Source organism: Macaca thibetana, chromosome 17, assembly GCF_024542745.1.
Source record: "Macaca thibetana thibetana isolate TM-01 chromosome 17, ASM2454274v1, whole genome shotgun sequence".
Classification (NCBI taxonomy): Eukaryota; Metazoa; Chordata; class Mammalia; order Primates; family Cercopithecidae; genus Macaca; species Macaca thibetana.
In genome coordinates, this window is record NC_065594.1 from 75,712,601 (window position 1) to 75,732,729 (window position 20,129).

The 20,129-nt window shown below is 35.8% G+C and overlaps 1 protein-coding gene across 5 annotated transcripts in view; it reads right to left on the minus strand.

Annotated features, from left to right (window-relative positions):
• UGGT2 (UDP-glucose glycoprotein glucosyltransferase 2) overlaps positions 1–20,129 on the minus strand; it is a 248,017-nt gene that overhangs the window by 31,803 nt on the left and 196,085 nt on the right. For 4 of the 5 annotated variants that reach the window (XR_007720872.1, XM_050766710.1, XM_050766712.1 and 1 more), the window contains 2 exons: positions 9,285–9,401; positions 5,176–5,302 (listed from right to left, as the gene is read on the minus strand). Coding sequence is in view for 3 of the 5 variants with exons in the window: in XM_050766710.1 (XP_050622667.1) it covers positions 5,176–5,302; positions 9,285–9,401 (244 nt within the window). In the remaining 2 variants the exon portion in view is untranslated. Of the gene's footprint in view, positions 1–5,175; positions 5,303–9,284; positions 9,402–20,129 lie in introns of those variants that run through there. The other variant, XR_007720873.1, reaches the window with a different exon arrangement.

Here is a 20,129-nt window from a genome sequence, read left to right on the forward strand (position 1 = left end):
AGTTAACAAGGATATTCAGGTATTGAACTCAGCTCTGCACCAAGCAGACCTAGTAGACATCTACAGAACTCTCCACCCCAAATCAACAGAATATACATTCTTCTCAGCACCACATCACACTTATTCCAAAATTGACTACATAGTTGGAAGTAAGGCACTCCTCAGCAAATGTAAAAGAACAGAAATTATAACAAACTGTCTCTCAGACTAGTTCAATCAAATTAGAACTCAAACTGACTCGAAACTGCTCAACTACATGGAAACTGAACAACCTGCTCCTGAATGACTACTGGGTACATAACAAAATGAAGGCAGAAATAAAGATGTTCTTTGAAACCAATGAGAACAAAGACACAACATACCAGAATCTCTGGGACACATTTAAATCAGTGTGTAGAGGGAAATTTATAGCACTAAATGCCCACAAGAGAAAGCAGGAAAGATCTGAAATTGACACCCTAACATCACAATTAAAAGAACTAGAGAAGCAAGAGCAAACACATTCAAAAGCTAGCAGAAGGCAAGAAATAAGATCAGAGCAGAACTGAAGGAGATAGAGACACAAAAAACCCTTCAAAAAATCAATGAATTCAGGAGCTGGTTTTTTGAAAAGATCAACAAAATTGTTAGATGGCTAGCAAGACCAATAAAGAAGAAAAGAGAGAAGAATCAAACAGATGCAATAAAAAATGATAAAGGGGTATCACCACCGCTCCCACAGAGATACAAACTACCATCAGAGAATACTATAAACACCTCTACGCAAATAAACTAGAAAATCTAGAAGAAATGGATAAATTCCTGGACACATACACTCTCCCAACACTAAACCAGGAAGAAGTTGAATCCCTGAATAGATCAGTAACAGGCTCTGAAATTGAGGCAATAATTAATAGCCTACCAACTAAAAAAAGTCCAGGATCAGACAGATTCACAGCTGTATTCTACCAGAGGTACAAAGAAGAGCTGGAACCATTCCTTCTGAAACTATTCCAATCAATAGAAAAAGAGGGAATCCTCCCTAACTCATTTTATGAGACCAGCATCATCCAGATACCAAAGCCTGGCAGAGTCACAACAAAAAAGAGAATTTTAAACCAATATTCCTGATGAACATTGATGCAAAAATCCTCAATAAAATACTGGCAAACCGAATCCAGCAGCACATCAAAAAGCTTATCCACCATGATCAAATGGGCTTCATCCCTGGGATGCAAGGCTGGTTCAACATATGCAAGTCAATAAACATAATCTATCATATAAACAGAACCAAAGACAAAAACTACATGATTATCTCAATAGATGCAGAGAAGGCCTTTGATAAAATTCAACAGCCCTTCATGCTAAAAACTCTCAATAAATTAGGTATTGATGGGACGTATCTCAAAATAATAAGAGCTATTTATCACACCCCACAGCCAATATCATACCGAATGAGCAAAACCTGGAAGCATTCCCTTTGAAAACTGGCACAAGACAGGGATGCCCTCTCTCACCACTCCTATTCAACATAGTGTTGGAAGTTCTGGCCAGGGCAATCAGGTAGGAGAAAGAAAGTGTATTCAATTAGGAAAAGAGGAAGTCAAATTGTCCCTGTTTGCAGATGACATGATTGTATATTCAGAAAACCCCATTGTCTCAGCCCAAAATCTCCTTAAGCAGATAAGCAACTTCAGCAAAGTCTCAGGATACAAAATCAACGTGCAAAAATCACATGCATTCCTATACACCAACAGACAGAGAGCCAAATCATGAGTGAACTCCCATTCACAATTGCTTCAAAGAAAATAAAATACCTAGGAAAGCAACTTACAAGGGATGTGAAGGACCTCTTCAAGGAAAATTACAAGCCACTGCTCAACGAAATAAAAGAGGACACAAACAAATGGAAGAATATTCCATGCTCATGGATAGGAAGAATCAATATTGTGAAAATGGCCATACTGCCCAAGGTAATTTATAGATTCGGTGCCATCCCCATCAAGCTACCAATGACTTTCTTCACAGAATTGGAAAAAACTACTTTAAAGTTGATGTGGAACCAAAAAGGAGCCTTCATTGCCAAGACAATCCTACGCAAAAAGAACAAAGCTAGAGGCATCATGCTACCTGACTTCAAACTATACTACAAGGCTACAGTAACCAAAACAACATGGTACTGGTACCAATACAGAGATACAGACCAATGGAACAGAACAGAGCCCTCAGAAATAATACCACACATCTACAACCATCTGATCTTTGACAAACCTGACAAAAACAAGAAATGGGGAAAGGATTCCCTATTTAATAAATGGTGCTGGGAAAACTGGCTAGCCATATGTAGAAAGCTGAAACTGGATCCCTTCCTCACACCTTATACAAAAATTAATTCAAGATGGATTAAAGACTTAAATGTCAGACCTAAAACCATAAAAACTGTAGAGGAAAACCTAGGCAATACCATTCAGGACACAAGCATGGGCAAGGACCTCATGTCTAAAACACCAAAAGCAACAGCAACAAAAGCAAAAATTGAGAAATGAGATCTAATTAAACTAAAGAGCTTCTGCACAGCAAAAGAAACTACCATCAGCATGAACAGGCAATCTACAGAATGGGAGAAAATTTTTGCAATCTACCCATCTGACAAAGGGCTAATATCCAGAATCTACAAAGAACTTAAACAAATTTACAAGAAAAAATCAAAGAACCCCATCAAAAAGTGGGCAAAGGATATGAACAGATACTTTTCAAAAACAGACATTTATGCAGCCAACAGACACATGAAAAAATGCTCATCATCACTGGCCATCAGAGAAATGCAAATCAAAACCACAATGAGATACCATCTCACACCAGTTAAAATGGCGATCATCAAAAAGTCAGGAACAACAGGTGCTGGAGAGCATGTGGAGAAATAGGAACACTTTTACACTGTTGGTGGGACTGTAAATTAGTTCAACCATTGTGGAAGGCAGTGTGGTGATTCCTCAAGCATCTAGAACTAGAAATACTATTTGACTCAGTCATCCCATTACTGGGTATATACCCAAAGGATTACAAATCATGCTGCTATAAAGACACATGCACATGTATGTTTATTGCGGCACTATTCACAATAACGAAGACTTGGAACCAACCCAAATGTCCACCAATGATAGACTGGATTAAGAAAATGTGGCACATATACACCATGGAATACTATGCAGTCATAAAAAAGGATGAGTTCATGTCCTTTGTAGGGACATGGATGAAGCTGGAAACCATCATTCTCAGCAAACTATCGTAAAGATAGAAAACCAACCACCACATGTTCTCACTCACAGGTGGGAAGTGAACAATGAGAACACTTGGACACAGATGGGGAACACCACACATCGGGGCCTGTTGTGGGGTGGGGGTAGGGGGTGGGATAACATTAGGAGATATACCCAATGTAAATGACGAGTTAATGGGTGCAGCACACTAACATGGCACATTTATACATATGTAACAAATCTGCACATTGTGCACACGTACCCTAGAACTTAAAGTATAATAATAATTTAAAAAAACTCTTCTGTAAAACTTCTCTCCCTTATTTATGTACATATCTATACACAAACACATACATACAAACTTATGATTTTTCTTTAATGGAAACGAGTTCAATTATATTATAAATATTGCTCTATAACCTATTTTTTAACTTAAAAATATGCTGTCAGGACAAATACATTTACCTTGTTTGTATTGAAAGGCTACACTATATTTCATTGTTTGTATCAATGTTTATGTAACCAATTGTCTATTGATGGACAGATTATTTCTATTTCATTGTTAAAAATAATGCTATAATAAACATACCAATAAAGACATCATTTTTCTTAAGTTTGCTAAAGTGAATTGCTGGGTCAAAGGGTATATACATTTTAAATTTTTATACATATAAAATTTCCTTAACTTATACAGCTACTATATATACTTATATAAAAATGCTAACTTTCCAACATTCTCACCAATGCTCATTAATATTAACCATTAACTCTTTCCCAATTTGATAAAAGAAACAGTTATATATAAGAAAAAACGTTTTCTGTTGAGGTAATTTTCCTTTCTTCCTTCTTTCTGTTTTCTTTCCTTCTCTCCCTCCTCCCTTTGTCATTCAATTTCTCCCCCTTTAAAAAGAATTGTATCATACCACTTACAGAATAATTTTTTCCTTCTGAATAGAAATAGTATCTTTATACTAAATTATTATATATACGTCGGTGTGTTTTAAATAATGAAATTTTTGAACACACCAATAAAACTTTGTTTTTAAAGGAAAACTTTTGTTTTAAAAGTCAAGATGAAACAATTTCACATTTACATGAGAAAGTTTATATATAATCATTTCGGCTTCCCTAAACAGTAAAGCTGAGGAAAATGAGAACTGTATTCTGAACCACTGCAAAGAATTATTGAGAGTATTAGCCAATAATGTAGTGAAAGTCTCTAACACACTGACCCGAACACAATAGGAGTTCGGGGGGTTTTTAAAGAAAGAGTAAAGAATAGGGAGTCACAGGCAGCACTGATAGGGAAAGAGAATTACAGGACAATCAAGAAGTTTATATCAGCTTTAAAAAATAAATTCAGCACATTTATTGAACACTTATGTACGGCAATGAAATGCCAAAGTAACCACAGTTTTTTTCATAAAAGGAATTGAAGCAAATCTAATCCAAGTCATTCTCCACCCATGACTAAGGATACTGGAACCATGAACATGTGGGGAAACCTGTGTTATATATGAGATTAATTTCAGAGACAGGAAGTGATATTTTTAGTAGGCTATGCAAGGCTTTTATTAATTTTTAGGACTTGCTCAAATTTTCACATTTAGGAAATTCAGTGCAACCTTAAAGACAAACACTCCTTTTACTTTTATTTTTCACCTCTATCTTGTGTCAGGAGACTAATGTTACACTACCTATCTATATAGAGATATTAGCGATATTAGCTGAAGCTGTATCCATGGGGAAACAGATTATCTATGTTTTAAACTTGTAAGCTTAGTCTACACAAAAATACACCTTTAAATTATGCCACAGACTTTCTTAAAGACATTCTTAATCATTTGATAAATTCATTAGGAAATTAGTCTGTAGTCTATTCTAATCTCATTAATGCAACACATGGTTCAGACATCACAACAGGTTGATGACTTACTTGTATCTTGCTTCTTGTTTTCAAGATGATCTAACAGTTGTCTTATCTCAGCATCATACTCCACCCATTCTGGGACAATTCTGGCAGCAGCTTTTAGTTTGGGTTCTTTTGTTTTGGGATTATTGCACTAAAAGTTTAAGTAAATTTTGTTAATGAAAGACCATGCTCCTGGAAACATAAGGACAATGTTGTGTCACTAGGGCAAACAAAATACATTTTATAAAAAGCAGAGTCCTACTAAGTACTGGAAGTTTAATACACACAGGATCAAGTAAAATGACATATCACAACTTAGTATGTAATAATTACTTAATACAAACAGCTCAATCAGAAATTTAAGTAAAAATTGTTGAAAGACATTCTGACGACTCGTAAGAGTTGTCAAAAGAATTAGGTAAAATGTTTTGACAAAGGATCTAATTACATTACCACTAAGTAAAAGAACATAGCAGACTAGTGTGCTTTGTAGGCACAGTAGAAAAACATGGAAAAGGCATCTCAGTTCTCAGGGCTCCAACTCCATATTTACTAATAGTAGGATCTGTATAGATCACATAATTATGTGTGTGTGTAGGGTGTGTATCTTAATTTATTCAACTGCAAAAAAAAAATTAAAATAAGAAAATCTCTAAGGTTCCATCAATATACAATCAGTTTAAACTACTGAGTACTACTATAGAGTTTCTTGGGAAATTAAAGTTAAAAAGCAAAAATTACAGAAGGTTGATAAGAATCTGACACACTATGTATCTGAAGGTACAGCTGATAGGATCTGCTGACATACTGGGCATGAGCTGTAAGTAAAGAGAGGCATCAAAGAAAGACAAAGCCACCAGTACCTTTGGCTTGAGCAGTATAAAGAATGGATTGCCATTTGCTGAGACAGAAGACAACGGGAGCAGTAAAAACTTCATCAAGTTATAAAGGAAGCCCATTAACTATTTACAAAGAATTAAGGCAGGAAGCAACTTGATGCTCACTTCTGGTGACATTTTCTCCACTTGCTTTCCTCTTATTTCTTAGGGGAAAGCTATGAGTCATGAGCCATGAGCCTGTTGTCTTAACCCTTTCTCAGTTGATTCATTATGGATTTCTTTTCCATAGTGACATATTCCTGAGGTAAGCGGAAAAAACAATTTTCTTTGCAGAAATTAACTTTATAGGCAATGTCTTCTATATGGTGAAGATAATGGGACTAACACTTTTTAAAATTCTGTCAAACTATTAAAAAAATAAAAATACTATATTTTCTTTAGCTTTTTGTACTACAATGGGTTTTTGTGTGTGTGTATGTGTGTGCACGTGCATACACGCTATAAACTTTATTAGTGGTTCTTAACTGGGTAATCATGCCCCTCGGGGAGCTTTGGCAAAGTCTGGAGAAAATTTGTGATGGCTGGGTAGTGGTGGGGTGCTTCTGCCATCTAGTGGATAGGGGCCAGAAATGCTGCTGAATACCCTGCAATGCACAGGAAAACCCATAACAAAGAATTCTCCACTCCTCAATGCCAATAGTACTGAGGCTGAAAAACTCTGGTTGAAATGGAAAGTTGAGAGAGTATAATGACATTCACAAACATTTTCATTCCCACCTTCAATATTATTAATCATGTTCTTTTCTTCTGTTAGGTCATTTCCTTGGGAATTTTCTGCATTCTCTTTTCTCCTCCATGAAGAATAGCATGTTCTCTCATTCTACTCTTACTGTTTCTATGAGGGAGACAGGCTGAACACCAAAATTTGTGCCAATTCTCCTTTTCCTGGGTATTGCTGTTAGGAAGTAGCTGTCCACTCAGGAATGACATTTCTCAGCTCCTGTTACAGCTAGATTTGGCCACATGACCACTCCCACCAAGCGGTCATGTCTTTAGGATCCAAGATATGTTCTTCACATTTTTTTCCCCTTCCCTCCAGATTGGCACTATCCAATAGAAATACAATGAAAACCACATATATAATTTGTGGGGTTTTTTTCACTAGAAAAATACTAAATTTTTCTAGTAGCCATGTATAAAAATATAAGAGGAATAGGTGAAATAACTTTTAATACCATATTTTATTTAACCCAATATATCCAAAATACTAAGTCAATATGTAATCAGTACAAAAATTAGTAATGAGATATATGTTATTTCCATTGTATTGAATCTTCAAAATCTGTTGTGTACTTTATACCTTACAGCACATCTCAATTCAGAATAGCAACATGTTAAGGGCTCAACAGCCACATAAGGCAAGCGGCTACTGCACTAGAAGGAGCAGTCACAGGTGGACAAAAAGTACTCCCTGAGACATGGCACACAGGAGGGCTACTCACTGATGGAGATACCCACTTAGGTCTGCTGCTGGAATGAGTATAAAGCCACTGAAATTTGGGGGTTTGTTATGGTAGCTCATGTTAGTCTAAGTACTAAAGATCCCAAAGTGACCTATATCACTACTGTATGAGTCACAACAGAACCATAACAACATATTAGTAGTTATGTTCAATAATGTTCTTGGCCTCTCTTTATGAAATTCCCTTGCTTACCTCTTAAAAATGCCATTTTATTTGTTTCTGCTATGTTCTGCCACCTATGATTACATTCTAATATGCTGGCATGCTACTTTTAAAATATGTATTTCTATACATGTCTGAAAAAGTTCCTATATTTTGTTTTCCTGCCCTGTTTTGTTCAAAATTATATGAATTCTAACATTCTAATAGCTTATTTGTCAGTGAAGATCTTGTAAACAATTTTCTACACTTAGCACATTAAAAACAATATGGTAGGAAAAAAACTTATTATAACTACTAAAGACAAGATAGTATTGGAATATAAGATCTAAATGGACAACAAATAAATTAGTTTGAAATATTTTATGTTTAGGAGAGTCAAACTGCACAGCATAAACTGCTTTAAATGAAAAATCTAAGAAAAATAATCTCTTACAAATAAGTAAGAAAAAAAGCATGTATGATATATTTTAAGTAGACAAAATTGTCTTGTTTGCCTTTATTTGGGGGAAAATATTGGCAGGATAACTAAACTGAAGACATGTCAAGATGATAGCTAATCCATGAACATTTTCAGCTAGCTCTCAGCCTTTTTTTTTTTTCTTTTGGAGACGGAGTTTTGCTCTTTTCTCCAGGCTGGAGTGCAGTGGTGCGATCTCGGCTCTCTGCAACCTCTGCCTCCCAGGTTCAAGCGATTCTCTTGCCTCGGCCTTTCGAGCAGCTGGGACTACAGTGTGTGCCACCATGCCCAGCTAATTTTTTTGTAATTTTAGTAGAGATGGGGTTTCATCATGGTGGCCAGGCTGGTCTCGAACCCTGACCTCAGGTGATCCACCTGCCTTGGCCTCCCAGAGTGCAGGGATCACAGGCGTGAGCCACAGTGCCCGGCCCTCTCAGTCTTTTTTTTCAAAAATCCTTTTGCAGAAAAGAGTTAATACAGAAAGCCTGAAATTGCTATTCTTAGAAAGCCCTGCTTGTAAGGTTGGCTCCTCGCTGGCATCTGGGAACATAGAGTTTAGGATGATTCCCACCATTCCTTTACAAGAGTAACTCACTGTGTCTAAATTATCTGTGCAAAGATGTTTATGCTAAACACCTGCTTTTCTTCTGAGTGATGGCAATTTTGGTGTGTCTCAGGCAGACAGTGCTATATGGTCACCAGGCCCCAATAAAATCCCTGGATATTGGGGTTTCTAATAAACATCCTTAGTAGGTAATACTTAACATGGGTTGGGGAATCTCTCATTGCTTGAGGAATGAGGCTTGTCCCATGTGACATCACAGAGAAAGGACTCTTGGAATCTTGCACCTGATTTTCTCTTTTCCCTTTGCTGACTTTGCCTTATATCTTTTCACTGTGATAAATCATAGCCATGAATATGATTATACTGTGCATCTTATGAATCTTCTTAGTGAATCATCAAACCTCAGGGTGGTCTTGGGGTCCCCCAAAATAGCCCTATACTTGCCAACCTAAGTAAATGTCTAATAGACTGAGCAGCAGCAGAAGTGAAGTAATATGTGTGCCACTCCATTTGTAAACAGAAAGAAAATATTTCTATTTAAATATTTCCATATCTGTTTACATACAAATGAAAACAAAGACACTCACCAGATCAATTGTTTTGGCTCTTTGTTTGGATTCATCATCACACCAGGTTTCACACCACAGCCAGTCTTGAGGAAGAGACTTAATGGCAACTTGGTAAATCATATCATTGGGGAGATCCTACAGAAAAGTGTGATTTAATCATAGAGGCATAAAATTTAGAGTCAGAAGGAAAGAAGCTGAATGAAGAAGACATCATTTAGACTGTAAACAGATCGTAAAACACATGCGAATCTGAGATTTCTCTATACTTTCAAGCTTAAAATACCTAAGGTGATCCAATCACCTTGTGTTATGAATGAATTCATGCACTGGAATATACCTACATCTCTCCTAGACTCTACACCTGAGAACAAGGATGAAGATGGAGGCATATAAACCTACCATTCAATAGTCCCCACAATGGACAGCCTCACTACCTCTATCTGCCTCTATTTCCTCACATTACACCTACAATTGCTGTTCATATCGGTCACCACCATGTTCTATGGATTCTGAGGGGAACTTTCATCTCCCCATTGTAAACTGCAATCCATGAATATTTTTCCATTTCTGTATGCTCAGAGCTCTCTAAGTAAAGATTGCTGGCATCCGGGTTAATGGATGTTTGACTAGCAAACTAGCCTAGTAAGTTAGAGACCTTTGGAGAGAATCGGACAAATCTTCCCCAGAGATATTTGTTTATATTCCAGGGGTAGAGTCCTTCCCTTCCTTTCTCTAGAGAAGATCTGCTTATATTCAAGAGCGAAGGCATGTTCCTCTCTCTCCAAGAGTATGAAGGGTACTTGTGCTGGTTGTCCTACATAAGCTCCAAGATTCGCAATTTTAAGGTTCTTCTCTCAACATTCCTATTAAACATCACACTGAAATTCCTAGCAAATGCAGTAAGACAAGAAAAGGAAAATGTATATAGATTGGGAAGGGGAAAAAACCTGTTACTGTTTGTGATAACAGGACTGTTTATGCAGAAAATCCCAAGAATCAAGGGAAAAACCTTCTGAAAGTGATAAGCAATTTTAGCAATGTTACAAGATAAAAAGTTAATATACAAAAGTTAACTGCTTTTCTATATACCAGCAATGAACAAATAATTTGAAATTTAAGAAAACACACCATTTAAATTAGCACCCAAAAAGAGAAATACTTAAATATAAATCTAATAAAATATGTTCCTCAACAAAATGAAAACTACAAAATTCTGAGGAAAGAAATCAAAGAACACTGAAATACATGAAGAGATATTCTATGTTCACTCATAGGAAGACTCCATAGTCAAGATATAAATTCTTCCCAGATTTATCTACAGACTTAATACAATCCCAATCAAAGGCTTAGCAAGTTACTTTGTGGAGATTGACCAAATGATTCTAAAGTTTGGGGAAAAAGGAAAAGATCTAGAATATCCAACACAATATTGAAGAATAAAGTCAGAGGGCTAACACTACCAGACTTGAAGTCTTACTATAAAGTTACAGTAATCAAAACAGTGTGGTATTGGCAAAATAAGAGATAAATTCATAATGGAACACAATAAAGAGCCCAGAAATAGAAAATTACCCATACTTTCTGCTTTTTATTTTTTTTTGAAACCTAAGACTGCTCTAAAAAAATGAAGTCCATGAATCAAAGAAAGAAAAACCTTAACTGTTCCTTCTGACCTCCTAGTTCCTTGGAATCCCTTCCTTAAATAACCTGGCCTATCATATTACCTAACCCAATAACTCAAAGGGTTATATACTAGACCAAGTCTTCTATACTTTCAATTTCATGGTGCTACTCTCTGACCACCTCTTGATTTTTGGTTCACTCCACTGAGTACTCAGATATCAATATCATTTGACTCCCTGGAACCTCCAATCAACTGATTCTACCACTATTTCATTGTTCCTCATTCCGTGATGTATTCACCCCTATATAGTTATTCTTTTGAATATACTCTCAACTATCTTATTCTTCTCTCACTTACTTGTACTTTCTTGACAGTTATAGTCCTGATTAAATCTCAATCTCTGTACCTATTCTCATGGAACTCAACATGGCTGAGTTCCATGAGTAGAGGACACACACACACTACCCCCTATGCTGACTGTTTTTTCATTTTAACCTCATGAATATAAATCTTAGGGGAACCTTAATTCTGTCAGTTATATATATGGGTCTACTCTGTTGTCACTTAGCTGATCTTTAGCTGATTATTTCACACACTGTCCTCATATCCTCCCCTAACCTCCATGTACCTAATAATCTACTTTCTGTCTCTATGAGTTTGTCTAGTCTGGACATATCACATAAGTATAATTATACATTATAAGGTTTTTGTGTCTGGCTTCTGTCAGCACAATGTTCTCAAGCTTCATCCATTCTATGACATATTTCAGTACTTCAATCCTTTTTACAGCCAAATAATATTCCATTGTATGAATTTACAACATTTGGCTTATTCATTTGTCAACTGATGGGCATTTGGGTTGTTTCCATTTTCCAGCTGTTATAAACAATGCTTCTATAAACATTTGTATAAGTTTTTGTTTGGACACATTTTCAACTCTCTTGGGTATATACCTAGGAGTGGAACTGCTGGGTCATATGTTAATACTGTTTAACATCTTGATACACTATTCTTGATACACTTGATACACTATTCTACATTCCAAATAGGAACGTATCATGGTTCCGTTTGCTCCATATCCTTGTCCACTCTTGTTATTGTTGATCTTTTTTATTATAGCTATCATAGTGAGTATGAAGTTGTATCTTATTGTGGTTTTGATTTGCTATTCCTAATGACCAATGGCACTGAGCATCTTTTCATGTGTTTATTGGACATTTGTGTATCACAGAAGATACATCAATGGCTAGTAAGCACATACAATGTCTACTTACACAGACATATTTCAAACTTAGTCTATTTAAATAGAAATATTTCATATTTAAATGTCATTTAAATAGACATACTAAAGTCTCTAAATAGACACATTTAAGTCTCTATTTAGACTTAAACGTACAACCTAATATCACAAAAACTCTAGAAGAAAACCTAAGCTATACCATTCAGGACAGAGGCATGGGCAAAGACTTCATGACTAAAATACCAAAAGCAATCGCAATAAAAGCAAAAATTGAGAAATGAGATCTAATTAAACTAAAGAGCTTCTGCACAGCAAAAGAAACTATTATCAGAGTGAACAGACAACCTACAGAATGGGCGAAAATTTTTGCAATCTATCCATCCGACAAAGGGCTAATATCCAGAATCTACAAGGAGCTTAAACAAATTTACAAGAAAAAAACAAACAACCCCATCAAAAAGTGGGCAAAGAATATGAACAGACGCTTCTCAAAAGAAGACACTTATGCAGCCAACAGGTATATACCCAAAGGATTATAAATCATGAAATAAAGCTCATCATCACTGGTCATTAGAGAAATGCAAATCAAAACCACAATGAGATACCATCTCACGCCAGTTAGAATGGTGATCATGAAAAAGTCTGGAAATAATAGATGCTGGTGAGGATGTGGAGAAATAGGAACACTTCTACACTGTTAGTGGGAGTGTACATTAGTTCAACCATTGTGAAAGACAGTGTGGCAATTCCTCAAGGATCTACAACCAGAAACACCATTTGACCCAGCAATCCTACAAAATCATTCCTCAAGGATCTACATCCAAAACAAAAAAAAAAATAAATGACTAACAAAAAAAAAAAAAAAAAAAAAAAAAAAAAAAAAAAAAAAAAAAAAAAAAAAAATAAAAAAAAAATATAGTGGGAAAAAAAAAAAACAAAAAAAGTGGCAAAAAAAAAAAAAAAAAAAAAAAAAAAACAAAAAAAAAAACAACAAAAAAAAAAAGAAAAAAAAAAAAAAAAAAAAACAAAAAAAAAAAAAAAAAAAAAATACAAAAAAAAAATTAAAAAAAAAAAAAAAAAAAAAAACAAAATAAAAAAGTAAAAAAAAAAAATTTAAAAAAAAAAAAAAAAAAAAAACAAACAAAAATAAAAAGAAAAAAATAAAAAAAAAAAAAAAAAAAAAAAAAAAAAAAATCAAAAAAAAAAAAAACAGCCCCCAAAAAAATAAAAAAAAAAAAAAAAAAAAATAAAAAAAAAACAAAAAAAAAAAAAAAAAAAAAAAAAAAAAAAAAAAAAAAAAAAAAAAAAAAAAAAAAAAAAAAAAAAAAAAAAAAAAAAAAATTAAGATAGAAACACCATTTGACCCAGCAATCCTACAAATCATTCTACTATAAAAGACACATGAACATGTATGTTTATTGCAGCACTACTTACAATATTGGGGGAACTCACCCCCGATAGTTCAACGTGCATCCTTTTCTATTTTCCCTATGTGTTGGCCAGTCTGAGAAATAAAGGGAAAGAGTACAAAAGAGAGAAATTTTAAAGCTGGGGTGTCCAGGGGAGACATCAGATGTTGGCAGGTTCCACGATGCCCCCCAAGCCACAAAACCAGCAAGTTTTTAATAGTGATTTTCAAAAGGGAAGGGAGTATATGAATAGGATATGGGTCACAGAGATCACATGCTTCACAAGGTAATAAAATAACACAAGGCAAGTGGAGGCAGGGTGAGATCACAGGATCGGGGTGAAATTAAAATTGCTAATGAAATTTGGGGCACACATTGTCATTGATAACATCTTATCAGGAGACAGGTTTTGAGAGCAGACCAAATTTTATTAGGCGGGAATTTCCTCGTTCACAAGAATATTGATTGGGAAGTGATAAATGTCCATGAAATCTTCACAATTTATGTTCAGCGCTACGGGAGACCGGGGCTTATTTCAACCCTTATCTGCAACCATAAAAGACAGACGTCCCCAGAGCGGCCATTTTAGAGACCTCCCCCTAGGAATGCATTCTCTTTCTCAGGGCTATTCCTTGCTGAGAAGAAGAATTCAGCGTTATTTCTCCTATTTGCTTTCGAAAGAAGAGAAATATGGCTCTGTTCCGCCCGGCTCTCAGGCAGCCAGACCTAATGGTTATCTCCCTTGTTCCCTGAACATCACTGTTATCCTGTTCTTTTTTCAAGGTGCCCAGATTTCACATTGTTTAAACTATTTGCACAGTTAACATAATCATCACAGGGTCCTGAGGTGACATTCATCCTCAGCTTACACATACGATGGGATTAAGAGATTAAAGACAGGCATAGGAAATCACAAGAATATTGTTTTGGGAAGTGATAAATGTCTTCACAATTTATGTTCAGAGATCGTAGTAAAGATAGGTGTCAGAAATTATAAAAGTATTAATATGCGGAACTAATAAATGTCCATGATATCTTCATAATTTATGTTCTTCTCCCATGGCTTCAGCTGGTCCCTCCATTCGGGCTCCCTGACTTCCCACAATAGGTATATACCCAAAGGATTATAAATCATTCTACTATAAAGACACATGCACATGTATCTTTATTGCAGCACTATTTACAATAGCAAAGACTTAGAACCAACCCAAATGCCTATCAGTGACAGACTAGATAAAGAAAATGTGGCATATATATACCATGGAATACTATGCAGCCATAAAAAAAGAGTTCATATCCTTTTGCAGAATATGGATGAAGCTGGAAACCACCATCCTCAGCAAATTAACACAGGTACAGAAAACCAAATACCACATGTTCTCACTCATAAGTGGGAGTTGAACAATGAGAACACATGGACACAGGGAGGGGAACATCACCCACTGGGGCCAATTGGGGGGCTGGGGGAAGGGGAGGGAGAGCATTAGGACAAATACCTAATGCATGTGGGGCTTAAAACCTAGATGACAGGTTGATAGGTGCAGCAAACCACCATGGCACATGTATACCTACGTAACAAACCTGCACCTTCAGCACATGTATCCTTGAACTTAGAGTAAAATAAAAAACATGGAAAACAAAAATAAACATATTTAAATGTCTATTTACATCCCTTGACCACTTTGTAAATTGGTTCTTTTCCTTTGCTATTGAGTTATGGGAGTTCTTGAGAGCCTGTTTGGAGGTTCTGGCAGGGGAGCACAGCTACTCGAGTACCCTTGACTGAAGATTGGCCCTCCTCTGTTGGGGATGGTCATCCTCTTAAACCCAGCATGCAGTTTCGGGAGGAACACACATGGAACAGTGAGGCAGGAAGAGGACATGTCCTGTGTAGCCAGCCAGATCAGCTGAATCAACCCTGGCAATCAATGGGCTGACAGATGTAGCAGCTAGATTGATTGCCCTCACATCCTACAGGAGTTCTTTATATGTTCTGGATATTACTGTCTTGTCAGATACATGATTTGCAAATCTTTTGTCCCATTCTATAAGTTGTCTTTTCCCTTTCTTGTGGCCTTTAATTTTTTTTAATTTATTTATTTTTTTTTTTTTGGCTGTCACCCAGGCTGGAGTGTAGTGGCACGATCTCAGCTCACTGCAAGTTCCGCCTCCCGGGTTCATGCCATTCTCCTGCCTCAGCCTCCCAAGTAGCTGGGAATACAGGCGCCTGCCACCATGCCCGGCTAATTTTTTTTCGTATTTTTAGTATAGACAGGGTTTCACCATGTTAGCCAGGATGGTCTCGATCTCATCTCGTGATCCATCCGCCTCGACCTCCCAAAGTGCTGGGATTACAGGCGTGAGCCACTGCACCCGGCCAATTTATCTTTTTCTTTTACTGCTTGTGCTTTTGGTTTTATATTTTAAAAAACATTGCCTAATCCAAAGTCACAAAGATTTACACTTACATTCACTTCTAAGAGTTTTATGGTTTTAGTTCTTACATTTAAGTCTTTGATCCATTTTGAGTTAATTTTTATACATGATGTGAGGTAGGGGTCCAACTTCATTCTTTACAAGTGAATTTCCTGTTGGCTAGCATAGTTGTTAAAAAGACTATTCTTTCCCCATTAAATTGTCTTGGAATACTTGACAAAAATCAAATGAGAGTAGAGGTACAGGCTTATTTCAGAACTCTCAATTCTATTCTAGTGACCACATGTCTAACCTTATGCCAGTACCACTACTGGGCATAAAGAATTTTACATGTGTATATTTCTGTGAAACTACCACATAATTAACATAATTGAATATAGCCATCACCCTGAAGATTCCCTGTGTCCTTTTGCAATTGTTCCCTCCTATCCTTCCTCTGCCCACCCAATCCAGTCCCCAGGTAAGCATGAACTGCTTTTTTCACCTTGGATTAGTTTGCATTTTCTATAATTTTATATAAATAGGATTATATAATACAAATACTTTTGGTCTGACTTTTCATATAAATTGTAAATACATCTATATACTTTTGGTATGGATCAGCATTGTAATTTTTGGAGTCATCCACGCTGTCTGTGCATAAATAATTCCTTTTTACTACTGAGTAGTATTACATTCTATGAATATACCATATCTTTTTATCTATTCTCCTCTTGATAGATATTTGTAGTAGGCAGTTTCTGACATGGCTTCCAGTAATTCCTGACTTCTGGTATCCATTCTCTTGTGCAATTCCTTCTCTTGGTCTGGTTGGATCTAGTGACTACCTTCTAACAAACAGAATATGGCAAAACTAATGGGATGTCAATTCTAAGATGAGACTATAACAGACTGTGACTTCCATTTTTGTTGGCATCCTCTCTTTCTCTGATTTTTCTCTCTCATGTTTGCCCTTACGGATAAGGCCATCTGCCAGAAACTGATGACTGCCTATAGTCACAGCCAGCAAGGAAATCAGGCCTTTGGTATAATAACTTTTAAAGAATAAACCCTGCCCACAACCATGTGAGTGTCTTTGCCTAGCAGTCAAGTCTTTTGATTAGATGGCAGTCCCTGGGCTGACATAGTGATTGCAGTCTTGAGAGACACAATGAAGCAGAACACCAAGTTAGGTTAGACCACAGACACTGATCCACACAAACTGTTTGTTGTTTTAAGTTGCTATGTTTTGGGTAAGTTGTTATGCGGCAACAGGTAACAAACACAGGGGGTTGTTCTAGATTTCGGCTTTTATGAATAATGCTACTATGAATATTTCTGCACAAGTGTTTGTGTGGCCAGGTACTTTTATTTCTTTTGGGTAAATACCCTGAAGTATAATGACTAATCATATGGCAGGTTTAAGTTAAACTGTAAAAGTAATTGCCAAACTGCTTTTCAAAATGGCTTAGCCATTTTACACTCATTTTCACAAGCAATGTATAAGAATTCTAGCAGCTATATAACCTTTCAACACTTGGAATGGTCTGTTTAATGTTAACCATTCTAATTGGTGTGTAGAGTTATTCACTGTAGTTTTAATTTGCATTTCCCTAATCACTAATGATGTTTAGCATCTTTTCATGGACTTATTGACACTTGATCATCTTTGGTGATGGGGTCAATCTGATTCTTTAACAAATCAGATTACTTATTTTCTTATTAATGAGTTTTGGGAACTCTATATATTTATCAATTTTTTCTTTTATGAATCATGCTTTTAGTATCATACCTAAACAATCTCTGCATAACCCAAGATCACAGAGATTTTCTCCTATCTTGTAAACATTTTATATTGTATCTTTGTCTATGATGTGTTTGGAATTAATTTTTACTTATGGCATATTAGGATTTAGAGGTTTTGGGGGTTCTTTTTGGCATAAGGATATCTGATTGTTCCAGCACTGTTTCTTGAAAAGACTATCCTTTCTCCACTGCATTATCCTTGCACCTTTGTCACAAGTCAACCGGCCATATATGTGGGTCTATTTCTGGATTCTTTATTCTGATTCATGGATCAGATTGTCTATCTCTACACCAACACCAACCTATTTTGACTATAGTAGCTGTATATTACGTCTTAAAACAAGGTGGTATAAGTCCTTAAACTTTCTTATTTTTCAAAGTTGTTTTGGTGATTTTCATTTTTTTAATTTTTAATTTTTATTTTTTTTGAGACAGAGTTTTGTTCTTGTTACCCAGGCTGGAGTGCAATGGTGTGATCTCGGCTCACTGCAACCTCCACCTCCTGGGTTCAAGTGATTCTCCTGCCTCAGCCTCCCAAGTAGCTAGGATTACAGGTGCCCGCCACCACGCCCAGCTAATTTTTTGTTTTTAGTAGAGACAGAGTTTCACCATGTTGGCCAGGCTGGTCTTCAACTCCTGACCTCAAGTGATCCACCTGCCTCAGCCTCCCAAAATGCTGGGATTACAGTGTGAGCCACAGTGCCTGGCCTGTTTTGGCGATTTTAGGTCTGTGGCATTCCATTTGAATTTTAGAATCAACTTCATTGATTTGTACAGGAAAGCCTACTGAATATTAGAAAAAATAGAGAGTAATGTTTTTATTGGAATTGCATTAAATCTAGTGATTAATTTGGAGAGAAACCACATCTTAACAATATTCAATCTTCCAACCACGAACAAGGTATATCTCTCTAAATATTCAGCTGAGTTTTAATCTGTCTCAGCAGTTTTGTAGTTTTCAGTCTGTAAGTCTTAAGTCTGACCACTAAGGTTTTCATTTCCAAAATGCTACAGAAATGGATATTTAATTTCAATTTCCAATTGTTATTGCTAGTATATAGAAATAGAATTGAATTTTAATAGTGATTTTGTATCTTGCAGCTTTGTGAAATGCAGTTATTAGTTCTAGCTTTTTGGCAGATTACATGCGGTTTTCTACCTAGATGATCACATTGATTGTCCCCGTTACCCATCCAAGACAGCCAGTTTTACTTATTTCTTGCCAATCTGAATGCCTTTTATTTTTTTTCTTGCCTTGCTGTACTAGGTATCTGTCTAGTACAATACTGAAGAAGAAAGGTAAGAGTGGATATCCTTGCTGTGTTTCTGATCTCAGGGAGAAAGCATTCAGTCTTTGATTATTAAGTATGATGTTAGCTGTAGGTTTTTCATAGATGCCCTTTATCAGGATGAGGAAGTTCCCTTCCAGTTCTAGTGTGCTGAGAGTTTTAAATCAGGAATGGATACTGGAGTATATCAAATGCTCTTTTGCATCTATTTAGTTGATCATATATATATATGTATATATGGATATGTATTTCAGTCTTTAGGGAGTTACATTGATTTTCTAATATTGAATCAATCTTGCATTCCTGGGATAAAGTTCATGTGGTCATGATTCATGATACAAGATCCTTTTTATACATTACTAAATTTGATTACTTAAAACTTTGTTAACAATTTTTACAACTTTTCTTAAGAAATGCTTGTCTATAATTTTCCTTTCTTATAATATCTTTGATCTTGATGTCAAGGGAATGCTGCCTCACAGAATGAGTTGAAAAGTATTCCCTTCTCTTCCATTTTCTGGAATAGTTTGTGTAAAACCGGTATTATTTCTTTCTCTGAAGTTTGATAGAATTCACTACTGAAGCTATCTGGGCCTGGGGATTTAAACTACAAATTCCATTTCTTCAGCTGATACAGGGTTATTCAGGTTACCTATTTCATGTTCTGACTTTTGGTGGTTTGTGTCTTTTAAGTAATTTGGCCATTTCATCAAAGTTGTTGAATGTATTACCAGAAACTTGATTCTAATAGTCCCTTGATTATTCTTTCAGTATCTGTAGAATCTGTGTGCTGTCAGGTCTCACATTTCTATACTGGTAATTTGTGTCTTTTACCTTTTTTTTTCTGAACAGTCTAGATAGAGGTTCATCGGTTTTGTTGATTTTCTCAAAGAACCAGCTTAGGTTTCATTTTTAAAAATCTACAAAAATGCATCTTTTCGTCTGTTTTTTTTTTCTTTCGTTTTACTGATTTCCATTCTAACCTTAATTATTCCTTTTTATCTATTTTATTTTTTAGAGCAGTTATTAGGTTCACAGCCAAATTAAGAGGAAGGCAGAGATTTCCCATATACTCACTGT